The sequence below is a fragment of the Telmatherina bonti genome (assembly GCF_933228915.1).
Source record: "Telmatherina bonti genome assembly, chromosome: 19".
NCBI lineage: Eukaryota > Metazoa > Chordata > Actinopteri > Atheriniformes > Telmatherinidae > Telmatherina > Telmatherina bonti.
This window is the reverse complement of record NC_136617.1, coordinates 35,658,383-35,671,561: the sequence shown is the minus strand read 5'-3', so window position 1 is coordinate 35,671,561 and position 13,179 is coordinate 35,658,383. Positions and strand designations below refer to the sequence as shown.

Below are 13,179 nucleotides of genomic sequence, written 5' to 3'. Positions count from 1 at the left end.
AGATTCTCATCATTATGTGGTTGAACGGGAGATTCAAATCATGATTTGGTGGAATGGGAGATTCTCATGCTGATGAGGTGGAACGGGAGATTCTCATGGTGATGAGGTGGAACGGGAGATTCTCATGGTGATGAGGTGGAATGGGAGATTCTCATGGTGATGTGGTGGAACGGGAGATTCTCATGGTGATGAGGTGGAACGGGAGATTCTCATGGTGATGAGGTGGAACGGGAGATTTTCATGGTGATGAGGTGGAACGGGAGATTCTCATGGTGATGAGGTGGAACGGGATATTTTCATGGTGATGAGGTGGAAAGCGAGATTCTCATCATGATATGGTGAAACGGGACATTCTCATCATGACGTGGTGGAACGGGAGATTCTCATGGTGATGAGGTGGACCGCAAGATTCTCATCATTATGTGGTGGAACGGGAGATTCAAATCATGATTTGGTGGAATGGGAGATTCTCATGGTGATGAGGTGGACCGCAAGATTCTCATCATTATGTGGTGGAACGGGAGATTCAAATCATGATGTGGTGGAATGGGAGATTCTCATGGTGATGAGGTGGAATGGGAGATTCTCATGGTGATGTGGTGGAACGGGAGATTCTCATGGTGATGAGGTGGAACGGGAGATTCTCATGGTGATGAGGTGGAACGGGAGATTCTCATGGTGATGAGGTGGAACGGGAGATTCTCATGGTGATGTGGTGGAACGGGAGATTCTCATGGTGATGTGATGGAACGGGAGATTCTCATGGTGATGTGATGGAACGGGAGATTCTAATGGTGATGAGGTGGAACGGGAGATTTTCATGGTGATGAGGTGGAACGGGAGATTCTCATGGTGATGAGGTGGAACGGGAGATTCTCATGGTGATGTGGTGGAACGGGAGATTCTCATGGTGATGAGGTCGAGCAGGAGATTCTACTTATGATCTGGTGTAACGGGATATTCTCATGGTGATGAGGTGAAACGGGAGGTTCTCATGGGGATGAGGTGGAACAGGAGGTTCTCATGGTGATGTGGTGGAACGGGAGATTCTCATGGTGATGAGGCGGAACGGAAGATTCTCATGGTGATGAGGTGGAACGGAAGATTCTCATGGTGATGAGGTGAAACGGGAGGTTCTCATGGTGATGAGGTGGAACGGGAGATTCTCATCAGGATGTGCAGAAACTCTGCGATTCTTCATGTCAGTTTGGAGTAAAGTCCTTTAGGAATGTTTGCAACACCTTGCTGAATGTGTCGCAGTAAGAATTAAGACAGTTCTGGAGAAAAAATGGTCCAACCCGGTACTGGAAGAAGGGCTGAGTGTGTACATGCACACAGAGAGAAAAACACATGATGAAAATATCTTTATGGGACAGAGATAGATGATGCATCTTTATTTCTATTTTACAAAAAGACTCAGAGCAGATTCGGTCTAAAGTGATCTTTTGTAGATACAATGTTAAAGAGCCTATACGTGGTGTTCAACGCAGGATTTACTTCCTAAGTGTGTGTCCGCGCTCGCGCTGGTGAAAGTGTGTCAGTGGGTTACATTAACACGGCGGGGCTGTGGAGAGGGAGGAGCCGATGAACTGGGTCACATGGTTGCACACAGCTCGCCTCCAACAGTCCGTGCAAGAAGCAGTCGTCCTCACCTGAAGCTGCGAATGTAATGTTACCTTTGCGCAGGTAAACCGCTGGACGGAACCGTCCGGAACCGAGCATCGGAGCCAGGACCGAAAAAACTGCTCCGAGACAACTCACAGCTTCAGCTTGTCGAGCGACGTTGTTTCTGTTTGTTTGTTGTAAGGCACTGTAAACAGGCGAGTCGGAGGGACTTCAGTCGCTTTTAGTTTCGCACATTTCAGTGATTTAGCTTCACGCCTCGTTTCTCAAGCGGAATCTTTCAGCGACCTCTGAGTTGCTGAACACCTAAAAGACAGAAAAACGGCTTCAGCATCGAGGTAGCGGAGCAGGGAAGACCACCAGGACATGGAGCCGAGCAGAGCTGGTGAGTTTCAGCTGTAAATTAAATGTCCGCTGCGGCTTCTCGTAGCCGACGTGAAAAGCCTGTTAAAGTTATGCTCAGTGGATGTAGCGTGGAGGATGTGGAGCTGTTGGTGCTGTGAGGAGGTGGTGTAGGGTGGTATAAAGGAGGTGTAAGGTGGTATAATGGTGGTGTAAGGTGGTATAATGGTGGTGTAAGGTGGTATAAAGGTGGTGTAAGGTGGTATAATGGTGGTATAAAGGTGGTGTAAGGTGGTATAATGGTGGTGTAAGGTGGTATAATGGTGGTGTAAGGTGGTATAAAGGTGGTGTAAGGTGGTATAAAGGTGGTGCAAGGTGGTATAAAGGAGGTGCTGTGGTGGTAAACTGGGTTAGCAGTGCAGCGGGCTGCTGTTGTCACCCAAGCCGCTGCTTCGGCAGCGCTGCGGTCCTCTCCGCTCACATGGACCAGCCAGCCTAGCCATGTGTACTTGTGTTTACGTTCCCCGTGCGTCTCCGCTGATTGGCCGAGCGGCGGCGTGACGTAGGCATTGCATAATTTGCCCCAGCTCGGTGGCGCGTGGCTCCGCCGCGGATACACGTGAGGCTTCTCGCGGTGACCCAGTTTTCACATGCCCGCTCCACGTGGGGGCGCGTGGAAAAGGCCTCGTGAAGTTATGGTGCGTTCAGAGTCCATGGGAAATACCAAAGCTTCAGGAGACTCTGCGTTATCATGAAAAAACTACATGAAGAGAAAAACGGTGATATTTGGGATGAAACTGCGTGAACTAAGAGTTTACATGTAATCATAATTTATTACAGTATTGTTACATTATTTTATCATCTTATTTAAAATGAATAATGGTGGTCATTTTTTAAATTCAGACTTATAAATTCCTGTTCATAATACATTTTGGTTGATAAATGGCAATGATACAACCTTAAAGTATCCCCATGAAATTACTGAGACCAATTTTTCTTTCATTTACTTGACTGGGACACATATTTCTGATTGTCAGTGAATGCATCACTATATCTGCATAGAGAGATGTCTTGACTAGTTTAGTAGAATTATTCATCATCACATCAGTTATCTCATATTTAAGAGCTTATTGCTTTGTTTTTTCTTTATTCTGTGGATCAGTGAGTCATATTTCCACGCTTTAATCCTGGGATTAATACCAAGTACACGTGATGTCAAAATCTCTGATGTAAAACGCAGAAGATGCATAATGATTGTGCATATTTTCACGAGTTTTTCATGTCGGCATGACTCATTCCAGTCGATGTGTTTGGTTTTGATGCTGTCTGGCATATTGTCTGTTAGATAATTCATCTGGGCTTGATGTGGTTTGGAGCTGATGACTGATGTGTGAGATGTTTGTTGTGCAAAATATTCAGGTTGTTAACATCTGATTGTCTTTGTGTCCTTCCGCAAATGTGTATGTGACGAAGAGCCAGAAGGAATCAGGCTGAAATGGAGGAAAATCAGCAGGTTTTAGAGGGTAAAGTGTGTAATCTGTACTCATATGAAGCCTGTTGGGTGAGCGTCTGCGGGGATGGCCAGACTATCAACCACACACACCCTTTTGAAGCTGACGTTATGTAATGGCTGTTACTTAATCATGGAGACTGGCAGGGGAAGCAATCAGGTCAGGCTGTATTGAAGGAGAACTCAGCAGCAGCCTCCTGCAGGCCGAGGACGCTGTTGTTGCTCTGATCCGGCCTTGTTTGTGAAGCTGGTTAGTTCCACTCAGGGTTAAGGTCTGGAGCTGAGTTTGGTTTGTCTGGAGGGAGGGGGAGGAAGCGGCAGGGAGCTGGGATCAGCTGGGAAAACTAGCAGAGCTGTATGCTACCACAAGAAGCGCACCACCCACTGGAACTTCAGGGCATTGAAAGGGTGGAGATGTGGCTGCAGATGGGAGGTCATACTGAAGGAAGTTCATTTTTATTTTCATTACATTGCAGAAAAGTTCTTGTTTGCTTTATAGAGAAGAAAAAAATCCAGACTTTTTGTCTGTTCTGATTCAAAATGCAAATTTTTTTCGGGAGAGTCTATGTTGGACCAGCTGCATGTTGTTAACCGTTAAAACGTCATCAGATCTCCCGGACTGCTGCCTCTCCTACCATCATCATCCTCTCAGGACCAGCAGTGGGGAACTGTGATGGTCATGTGACCCTCCAGCTGGTCTACGGAGGTTTTCCAGCGTTTCTATCCGTCCAGGAGGTTTACAATCCAGACACAACATGTAGTGTTTATTCAGAGACTCTAGATGGTAAATCCACCATTATTTATCACATCTTCATCACCATCACTACCATGTTGCTAAGAGACCTCTATTTTCACCTGGACATGATGATGAAGACACTTCCTGTCAGACTTTCCACCAATCAGAGAGCTTAAACTGACGGTAACGTCCAATCAGGAGCAGCCAAAGATCAACAAGTGATGAGAAAAGCAGGAAAATAATGATCCTCTATGGCTGGAATAAAGCCAGGAAGATGTTTGGGATGCAGCTGAGGTGGAGGTGCTGCAGTGAGGATAGCAAGTAGATAGTAGCAGGAAGACGTATGGAAACAGTGTGTGTGTGTGTTTCAGATGTGAATGATGTGCAGATGAGAAAAGGCTTGGTCACTGCTGATCTATGTGTGTTATTTCTACAAACTTCTGGTTGCTCTTTATGCTGCTTTATCTGTTCATACATTCATTTTACAACATTTTAGCCTCAGAATCTGACAGCTGAGGCTGAAGCGTCCCGTTGGCCCGTTTCCACGGAAACAGGACGTCTGCATGATGAGTAACTTCAGCTTCTACAGGATGGTTCAGATAAAACGAAGACAGATGGAATTAAATGAGTAAAGAGACGCGAGTCGTCTGTAAGCCTGTCCAGCGTTCTGACCTTCTGGCCGTTCTCCTCCTGTCTCCTTTCCAGCTGGAGGTGTAATAGCCTACATCAGCTCCTCCTGCTCCGCCTCCAGCCCGGAGTCCTGCCACAGCGACTCCTCCAACGGCAGCTACCAGTCGACCTCGCCCCCCCGCGGGTCGTCGCCCAGCCAGCTGATCCGGCCGGCCGACCCGATGCCGGCTGCTGCCGACCAGAACCTTCCGGAGAGAAGCGGGCGTTCCTCGTCCTCAGTGAAATGTGGCATCACAAGTAAGACGGCTTCTTCACACAGATGGAGATGAAACCAGAAAAGTCGCGATGATGTAAAATCATCCCCAAACCCTGCAGACCCGGTTCTGCCTCCGGGTTTCTGGTTCCGTCTCTTTCAGAGCAAAACAAAGCAGACTTTTCAGGTTTCATCACGCTCTCTGTTGGTACCTGACCTCTGAGGCGTGTGGTCGTCTCTGATGCTGCCAGAGTTCCTCCCACATGGACCAGTTTGCTGCTGGCTTTCGTTTCCAGTATCTGAACTGGTCATGTGAGAACTGGGTGGTGTGTTTGATGGAATTGCTTAATATTCTGTCATTCTCCGTTTTTGTCAGCACTTGATGTGTGAGGCAGCAGATGGTGCTGCAGACCAGTCAGTGGTGGAAGGAAACCAGTAGCGTGGCTGCTGTGAACTGGACCGACTGTAAGGTGTGTTTGTGTGTCAATCAGAAATCAACGGGCTGGTGCTGCTGTGTAAGGTGTGCGGCGACGTGGCCTCCGGTTTCCACTACGGAGTCCACGCCTGCGAGGGCTGCAAGGTGAGGGCGGCCCGCCAAAACAACCCCACACACACACACCAACACACACAAAACAGTTTTTCATTACAGCCGTACCAGTGACGGCGGTTCTGGAGCCAGAATGTCCCCGACCACAGAGCAGGAGCTGGTTTATCTGGTCTGATAATCCGGTTCACTTTCTAGTCCGACTAGTCAGCTGGTTTCGCTCTACTGGAGCCGAGACCCGTTCCAGTTGCTCGAACCCGAAACAAAGAACCGCTGTCAGTCTGGCTCTGAGCCCGCCCTCTCTGGACACGGGAGCGTGGCTCTTGGCGGTGGCGGGCGGGCTGAAGTGGGTCACTGTGGGCGCCATCTGCGCAGCTCTGAACTCGGGGAAAGTAGTTCAGTCTCTCTGTGCCGCCGCGCTTCCTTCCTGTCGCTGTGAGCCCCAGTTAGCGGAGGGGAGCAGCGCTCGCCACCGCACACGTTTCGCGCTGCCACGTGAAAGCTGCCCCCCCACCCCCCTGCCCTATAAAGGATGTTCATGTCTGCGGAGCCGTGTGTGAAGTGTGGTGACGGTGTGTGTGAACCTGCAGGGCTTCTTCAGGAGGAGCATTCAGCAGAACATCCAGTACAAGAAGTGCCTGAAGAACGAGAGCTGCCCCATCATGCGGATCAACCGGAACCGCTGCCAGCAGTGCCGCTTCAAGAAATGCCTGATGGTGGGGATGTCGCGAGACTGTGAGTAGCTGCGCCGCAGAGCCGCTGACACGCGCCTGTGTTCTGCTTCTAACACTGAAATCCCTCCTCAGCCGTTCGCTTCGGCCGCATCCCGAAGCGCGAGAAGCAGCGGATGCTGCTGGAGATGCAGAGCGCCATGAACAACATGATGAGCAGCAACCAGCTGCAGAGTCCGCTGATTGCCACGCCGCTGCCAGCCAACGCCACCAAGCCTACCTCCGATGATGCCGGCTCCGCCCCCTCTCCTTCATCTTCGTCACACTCCAGCCAATCGGACTCCAGCTGCGACCCCGAGCCCAGCGTTCCCATGGATACCGGCTCCAGCTCTGCCTCGCCCAGCGCTTCGGACAGTGGCGAGGAGGAGGTGATCGGCTCGGTGACCAGGGCCCACCAGGAGACCTTCATGTACAACCAGGAGCAGAGCAGCCTGACGGCGGAGACGTCGCTAGGCAGCAGCTTTGTGAAGACTGACAACAACCGCTGTGCGGAGGAGAGGAAGGATGCCTGGAACCGCCATAAAAACCGGGCCACCGTGGCGGCTCACAACCCGCCGTCCATCCTGGGTCTTCAGGGCAAAGAGGACACCCCCAACGAGTGCCCTTTCAGGCTGTCCAGGAGCGCCACCGCCAGCCACTCCCCAGCGTACATACACGGAGCTGTGAGAGCTCCAACCACTGAGGGTGGGGCCAGCGGCGCCTACGGCAGGGCTGTATGGAGGGGGGGCAACAGGATGCATCTGGTAAGATGCCCCAGAACATAAAATTTATTTGTAATAATATATGTTATATATTACAGTCCAACATATTTATTCTGGAATGTTTATATATATATATATATATACATACATATATATATATATATATATATATATATATATATATATATGTATATATATATATATATATATATATATATATATATATATATATATATATATATGTATATATATATATATGTATATATATATATATGTATGTATATATATATATATGTATATATATATATGTATGTATATATATATATATGTATATATATATATGTATGTATATATATATATATGTGTATATATATATATATGTATATATATATATGTATATATATATATATATGTATATATATATATATATATATATATATATATATATATGTATATGTATATATATATGTATATGTATATATATATGTATATATATATATATATGTATATGTATATATATATGTATATATATATATATATGTATATATATATATATATGTATATGTATATATATATGTATATATATATATATGTATATGTATATATATATGTATATATATATATATATATATATATATGTATATATATGTATATATATATATATATATGTATGTATATGTATATATATATATATATATGTATATATATATATGTATATGTATATATATATATATATGTATATATATATATGTATATGTATATATGTATGTATATATATATATATATATATATATATATATATATATATATATATATATATATATATATAATATAGTTTTTTGTGTAGAATTAATAAAGATTTATTTTATGACTTTAAAAAAAAAAAGTATTTATTCTGGATTTAATAAAATTGAAGGATTTATTATACATAATATACAATTTATAGTTATAAATTGTAATATTAATTTATAAATTGTAATTTATTTTTTTTTCTACTTTTGACTGATATTATAATTTCTTTTTTCGTAGTGATTTTGAAATAAGAAATCTGTTTTTAAGCATGTTTATGATCCATTAAATATTTAATTATGAAGACCAGCTCACAAATCTGCACAACAAAACTCAAACAAAACAATTCATATGAACAATAATCTTAAAAGCTTGAATGAAAAACAGCAAAAAGAAGAAAAATCTTGTAATTTTTTTTCCACACAAATCATTAATTAAACAAATGTACAAAATGATTTCATTTAGCATCTGCAGAGGAGAACTACACATTATCACAGCCTCTTTAATCAGATTTGAAACACATTTTATTTCCCTTCCATTGTATTTTTATTGATAAACTGCATTTACACGAACACGTAATAGCTAACATTAGCCAAGAGCGCTAGCTGGCTAACATTAGCTCAGCTAGCTAGCTGGCTAACATTAGCCAAGAGTGCTAGCTGGCTAACATTAGCTCAGAGCGCTAGCTGGGTAACATTAGCTCAGAGCGCTAGCTGGCTAACATTAGCCCAGAGTGCTAGCTGGCTGACATTAGCTAAGAGCGCTAGCTGGCTAACATTAGCCCAGAGCGCTAGCGGGCTTGCATTAGCTAAGAGCACTAGCGGGCTAACATTAGCTCAGAGAGCTAGCTGGGTAATGTTAGCTAGGAGTGGTGTCCCAAATCCAGAGCTCTGATCAGCTGTCTGTCGCCAGGTTTGTCCCATGAACACCTCCCCTCACGTGGACCCCCAGAAGTCCGGCCATGAGGTATGGGAGGAATTCTCTCAGAGTTTCACCCCTGCCGTCCGAGAGGTGGTGGAGTTCGCCAAGAAGATCCCCGGCTTCAGAGACCTGTCGCAGCACGACCAGGTCAGCCTGCTGAAGGCTGGCACCTTCGAGGTACGTCCAGGTGTTCCTGCCAGGACTGTTGTGGTCAGAGATGAGGGTAATGAAGAGCTTCTGGTGTCCTCCAGGTGTTGGTGGTCCGCTTTGCCTCCCTGTTCGACATGAAGGAGCGCACCGTCACCTTCCTGGGAGGGAAGAAGTACAGCGTGGACGCTCTGAGGGCCATGGGCTCCGGGGACCTCCTCAACTCCATGTTTGATTTTAGCGAGAAGCTGATGAACTTGGGCCTCAGTGAGGAGGAGATGAGCCTATTCACCGCCGTGGTGTTGGTCTCAGCTGGTGGGTTTTCCTCTTAGTTCAGCCCTCAGACTGATGGATAACGCATCACTTCCTACGGTGTAAAGATGGAGACCTGGCCGCCTCCCGCTGAGCACGCTAACAGAACGTACCGAGCTTTTTCAGCTGCTAAAACAGGAGCTTCACGTTTCATCCTCATCTTCATGTGTTGGACTTGACTGAAAACTAAATGCTCATTTTTATGTGAAAGCCATCAAAATGTCTCCATAAGATCCATATTACCAGAAATGAATCCAGTACCGGCGCCGATCCAGTCAGAAAGGTACTCATATGTTTCCTAACATGTATGAAACTTCAGTGTTGGAGGCGTGTTTCTTCCATACGACTCTAGATGCTGCCGTAGACTCCGAGAGCTGAAGATGATGATGATGCAACGGTACGGGCACCTACATGACTCCACTGATTGGCCCACGATTAGCACTGCATGTAACCATAGGAACCGCTTCTTGTCCGAGCCGATCGACGGTCCTCATTGATCGGGTTTCTGTTCAGTAGTCGAGTAAATCGGACCTGAAACACGTAATATACAGACTTGGTTCTGGTTCTGGTTCCAGCCCTGGTTCCATTCTCATTCTGGTTCTGGCTGTCACGCTGTTCTGGTTCAGGTGTTGGTGCCGGTTCTGGTTCTGGCCCGTATCTCAGTGTTTTTTATTTTTCTAAACTTTATTGTTTTTGCTTTGCGTTGGGTTTGAACCTCTCAGAATTTTGACCAATGTTTGGTGTCAGTCTGGACGCGGCGCTCAGTTCTAACTGAGGTTCAGGAACTGGAGCCGGCTTCAGAACCGGAACCAGAACTGGTTCCTGCTGGACTGAATAAACAGAACAGTGTCATCAGGATGTTCAGGTCACGCTAACGCAGCGCGTTTTCCTAAACTCCAGTGGGATTTCTGTCCCTGTGGACGGGACCCGGGCGACCCGGGCGACCCGGCGGGACGGCTCGGCTCATCCTGTAACTTCATGTTTCAGAGCTTCACGTTTGCGTCTGAACTTGTTGGATTTTAAAGCCTGATCACGCTGACCCCCCCGTTCTGCTTTCCTGTCCTCCGCAGATCGCTCCGGCATCGAGAACGTGAACTCTGTGGAGGCGCTGCAGGAGACGCTGATCCGGGCCCTGCGGAGCCTCATCACCAGGAACCATCCCAACGAGTCGGCCATCTTCACCAAGCTGCTGCTCAAGCTGCCCGACCTGCGCTCGCTCAACAACATGCACTCCGAGCAGCTGCTGGCCTTCAAGGTCCATTCCTAAGCCCCCCTGCAGCGACCCCCCAGCCCCACACAAACTGATCCCAAAGGTCGACCCCTCCCCAAAAAAAATCCACCACGTGATCCACTGGTCCTTTGGTTCTCCGTCTGCAGAACATTAGAACCCCAACCACACTGGGTTGGGTGGGGGTGATGGGGGGTTGGGTCGGGGTAATGGGGGTTTTCTTGGTGTGTGTATGTAGACGGACGTAGAAGCACTTTCCTGCGGTAAAGTCGGGTGTCTGATGCCTGATTTCAGCAGCGTAGCAAAGAATGAACAAAACTTGTTTCAGCGGCTTGTGTTGGCCTGCAAACAGGAAACAAAGCAGAGATGGAACGTCTGTGCTTTCCAGGGGGGGTCACCAGGCGGGCCCACCGGGGCGGGGGGCCAACCAGAAGTCAGAATGTAAAGAGCTTGGATTTGTCTCTTACCGTGCCGTCGTCGTGTACATGCTGTTTGTGTTTTTTATTTTGATCTTGTCATTTATTATCCGGGCATTGCGACAAATCCTGCGTTTAGAGTTCCTGTCATGGACTGAAGGAGGCGGAGACATTCTGGACCGGTTGGACCGCGTCTCCTGGTGGAGCAGAGCCCACCAGCAGCCCCCGCCTCTCGGCTTCACCGTACTGTACATACTGAGCGTAGTTACAGTGAGTATGTAGGACTGTTCCACGTGAGATATGATTGTCATGTCACTGAAGTGATTGTAATTTAAGAAATCTGCTGAGGAGGAAATTTTTCTTCTTTTTGTTCCACAAGTCCAGGATGTGTGGCCAGAGCTTCTGTTGTTGTGTTAACAGTGCTGATGTGGTCTGTTCTCCTGTCAAACGGTTGCAGTATGCTTAGACTCCTCTGTAAGGATAGATATACACATATACTATCATACAGAACTGCATAGATGTATATCTATAAATAAATTTTATAAATGCAGACAAATGGTTCTTTGTTTTCATCCTCCAGCTGATCAGGATGTTTATCAGACTCAGACGGAAATGAGACGATGACGCGAGCGTCTGCTCAGATCGCATCCCAATTCTCTGTTGTCTAAAAGGAAGACTGAAACTAAAGAAAGTATTTAAATCTGTTCCTCCACACATGATTCTGTCCCAAGCTGCTTCCAGCTCCTCCCCAAATAAAAAGCAAGAAAAAATGACAAAATGTAGAAATATTCTACAATCCTTTCATCCAAAGCGACTTGCAATCAGTGAGAACACTCACACACTCTGATGGACTCACTAGAAGTGTGTTGCTCTTCCTGCTGAGCTGCAGCCGATATATCGTCTGGACGGATGCTGCAACGCCCCCACTGCACGTCTTTCCCAGATGATGAGCCGGATCTTCTGATTTGTTTTAAATATGGTCTTTGTTTTATTAATGTGAATACCCATGGGGCATTCACATTATTGAGATCCTGTTCGGCCATTTTTATTATTCTGCCAAATTTTGCCGTGCCACTAGTCCTGCACCCTTCAAGTCACTTCAACCATTCGCATCTTAAACCCTGCAGCTTCTTCTGGAGAACTGTGCTATGACTTTTGTCATTTCTTTGTAGTTTTTGAGATATATAACATTTTGCAAAAATTAATTCAGCCTTGTGATTGGATGAAAGTCTTTCAAACTCACTGTGCACTGGACATTGCAAAAATTCAGCTCTGCGATTGGTCCATTTTCTGCACCGGTACACAGGTACACATACAAGGCACGTGTTCACATGCATTCAACATTTAGCTCCGTTGTCATTTTTCAGCTATTGCTTGTGTGATGGCGTGCAGTTCTGCAGGCTGTTCACTGTGAACTATTGGCCTCAGCTGCACACTTCAAGGAGGGTTAGGGTTAGGAATTTATTTGCAAATGTCACAGTTAAATATGAACGATTTGTTCCAACAATGCTCCCCGCAACATTTCAACACTGATAAATCTTAAAGACATTAAAAAAAAAAGTTTTTCACACTGAATGAAGTCTTTGAGATGTTCCCTGGAGTTTAGTTCAACCTCGCACATGTTTTTGCAATCCTGCTAATTACACCCTGCTAGAAGTGGAAAAAAAGGCATTTCCATCCCAATTGGAAAAAATTTCAACGCTTTTTCCAAGGTACAACTAAGAGTACTAGTAGCATAGAGAGTAATCAGTGTGCTTCAGTACAGAAGTTCAAGGGTTCAGCATAGTTCAATAAATGGGCATTCACAGTTGCTATTATTTTAATAATAGCTGTTTCTAATTATTGTTATATATTATTCTGCCAGATTTTGCCGTGCTACTCCTGCACCGTTCAAGTCACTTCAATCATTCAGATCTTAAACTGAGCAGCTCCTTCAGGACATGTGTGCTACAATTTTTTTATTTAAAATTTTGTAGTTTTTGAGATATTTAGCATTTTGTAAAAATAAATTCAGCCTTGTGATTGGATGAAAGTCCTTCAAACTACTGCATACTGTTCCGTCAAAGTGCTTAGATTTAGCTGCAAGCTGTGCTGGTGGTGTTGACTGTTCACACAAACAGAATAGTGTCTGCAATGTTTGTCTTGGAAAGTTGCACAACTAATACAAAAAGTTAATAAAAAGTATTAACTCTAGTTTTTTTTTTTTTAAAAAAAGCTGTGGGGAAATAACGGGTAAATATTACATTTTTATTGTTAAAATGCTTAAAATGCTTAAAAACATCAATAGGTACTACTG

At 45.4% G+C, this 13,179-nt stretch overlaps 1 protein-coding gene across 3 annotated transcripts; it reads left to right on the top strand.

Annotated features, from left to right (window-relative positions):
* The first annotated feature begins 1,639 nt into the window (after nucleotides 1-1,639).
* nr1d2b (nuclear receptor subfamily 1, group D, member 2b) lies at nucleotides 1,640-10,628 on the top strand. 3 transcript variants are annotated; one of them, XR_013771708.1, is made up of 8 exons: nucleotides 1,640-2,008; nucleotides 4,917-5,138; nucleotides 5,586-5,674; nucleotides 6,229-6,373; nucleotides 6,445-7,112; nucleotides 8,772-8,957; nucleotides 9,032-9,522; nucleotides 10,310-10,444. XR_013771708.1 is itself a non-coding variant. In XM_079258431.1 (8 exons), the coding sequence occupies exons 1-8, from the start codon at nucleotides 1,990-1,992 to the stop codon at nucleotides 10,504-10,506; spliced, it is 1,737 nt and encodes a 578-aa protein (XP_079114557.1). In that variant the 5' UTR covers nucleotides 1,640-1,989; the 3' UTR covers nucleotides 10,507-10,628. The 3 variants fall into 3 exon arrangements, 1 of the variants encoding a protein (XP_079114557.1); XR_013771709.1 differs by having other exon boundaries at nucleotides 9,032-9,636; nucleotides 10,310-10,440; XM_079258431.1 differs by having other exon boundaries at nucleotides 9,032-9,242; nucleotides 10,310-10,628.
* The last annotated feature ends 2,551 nt before the right edge of the window (nucleotides 10,629-13,179 follow it).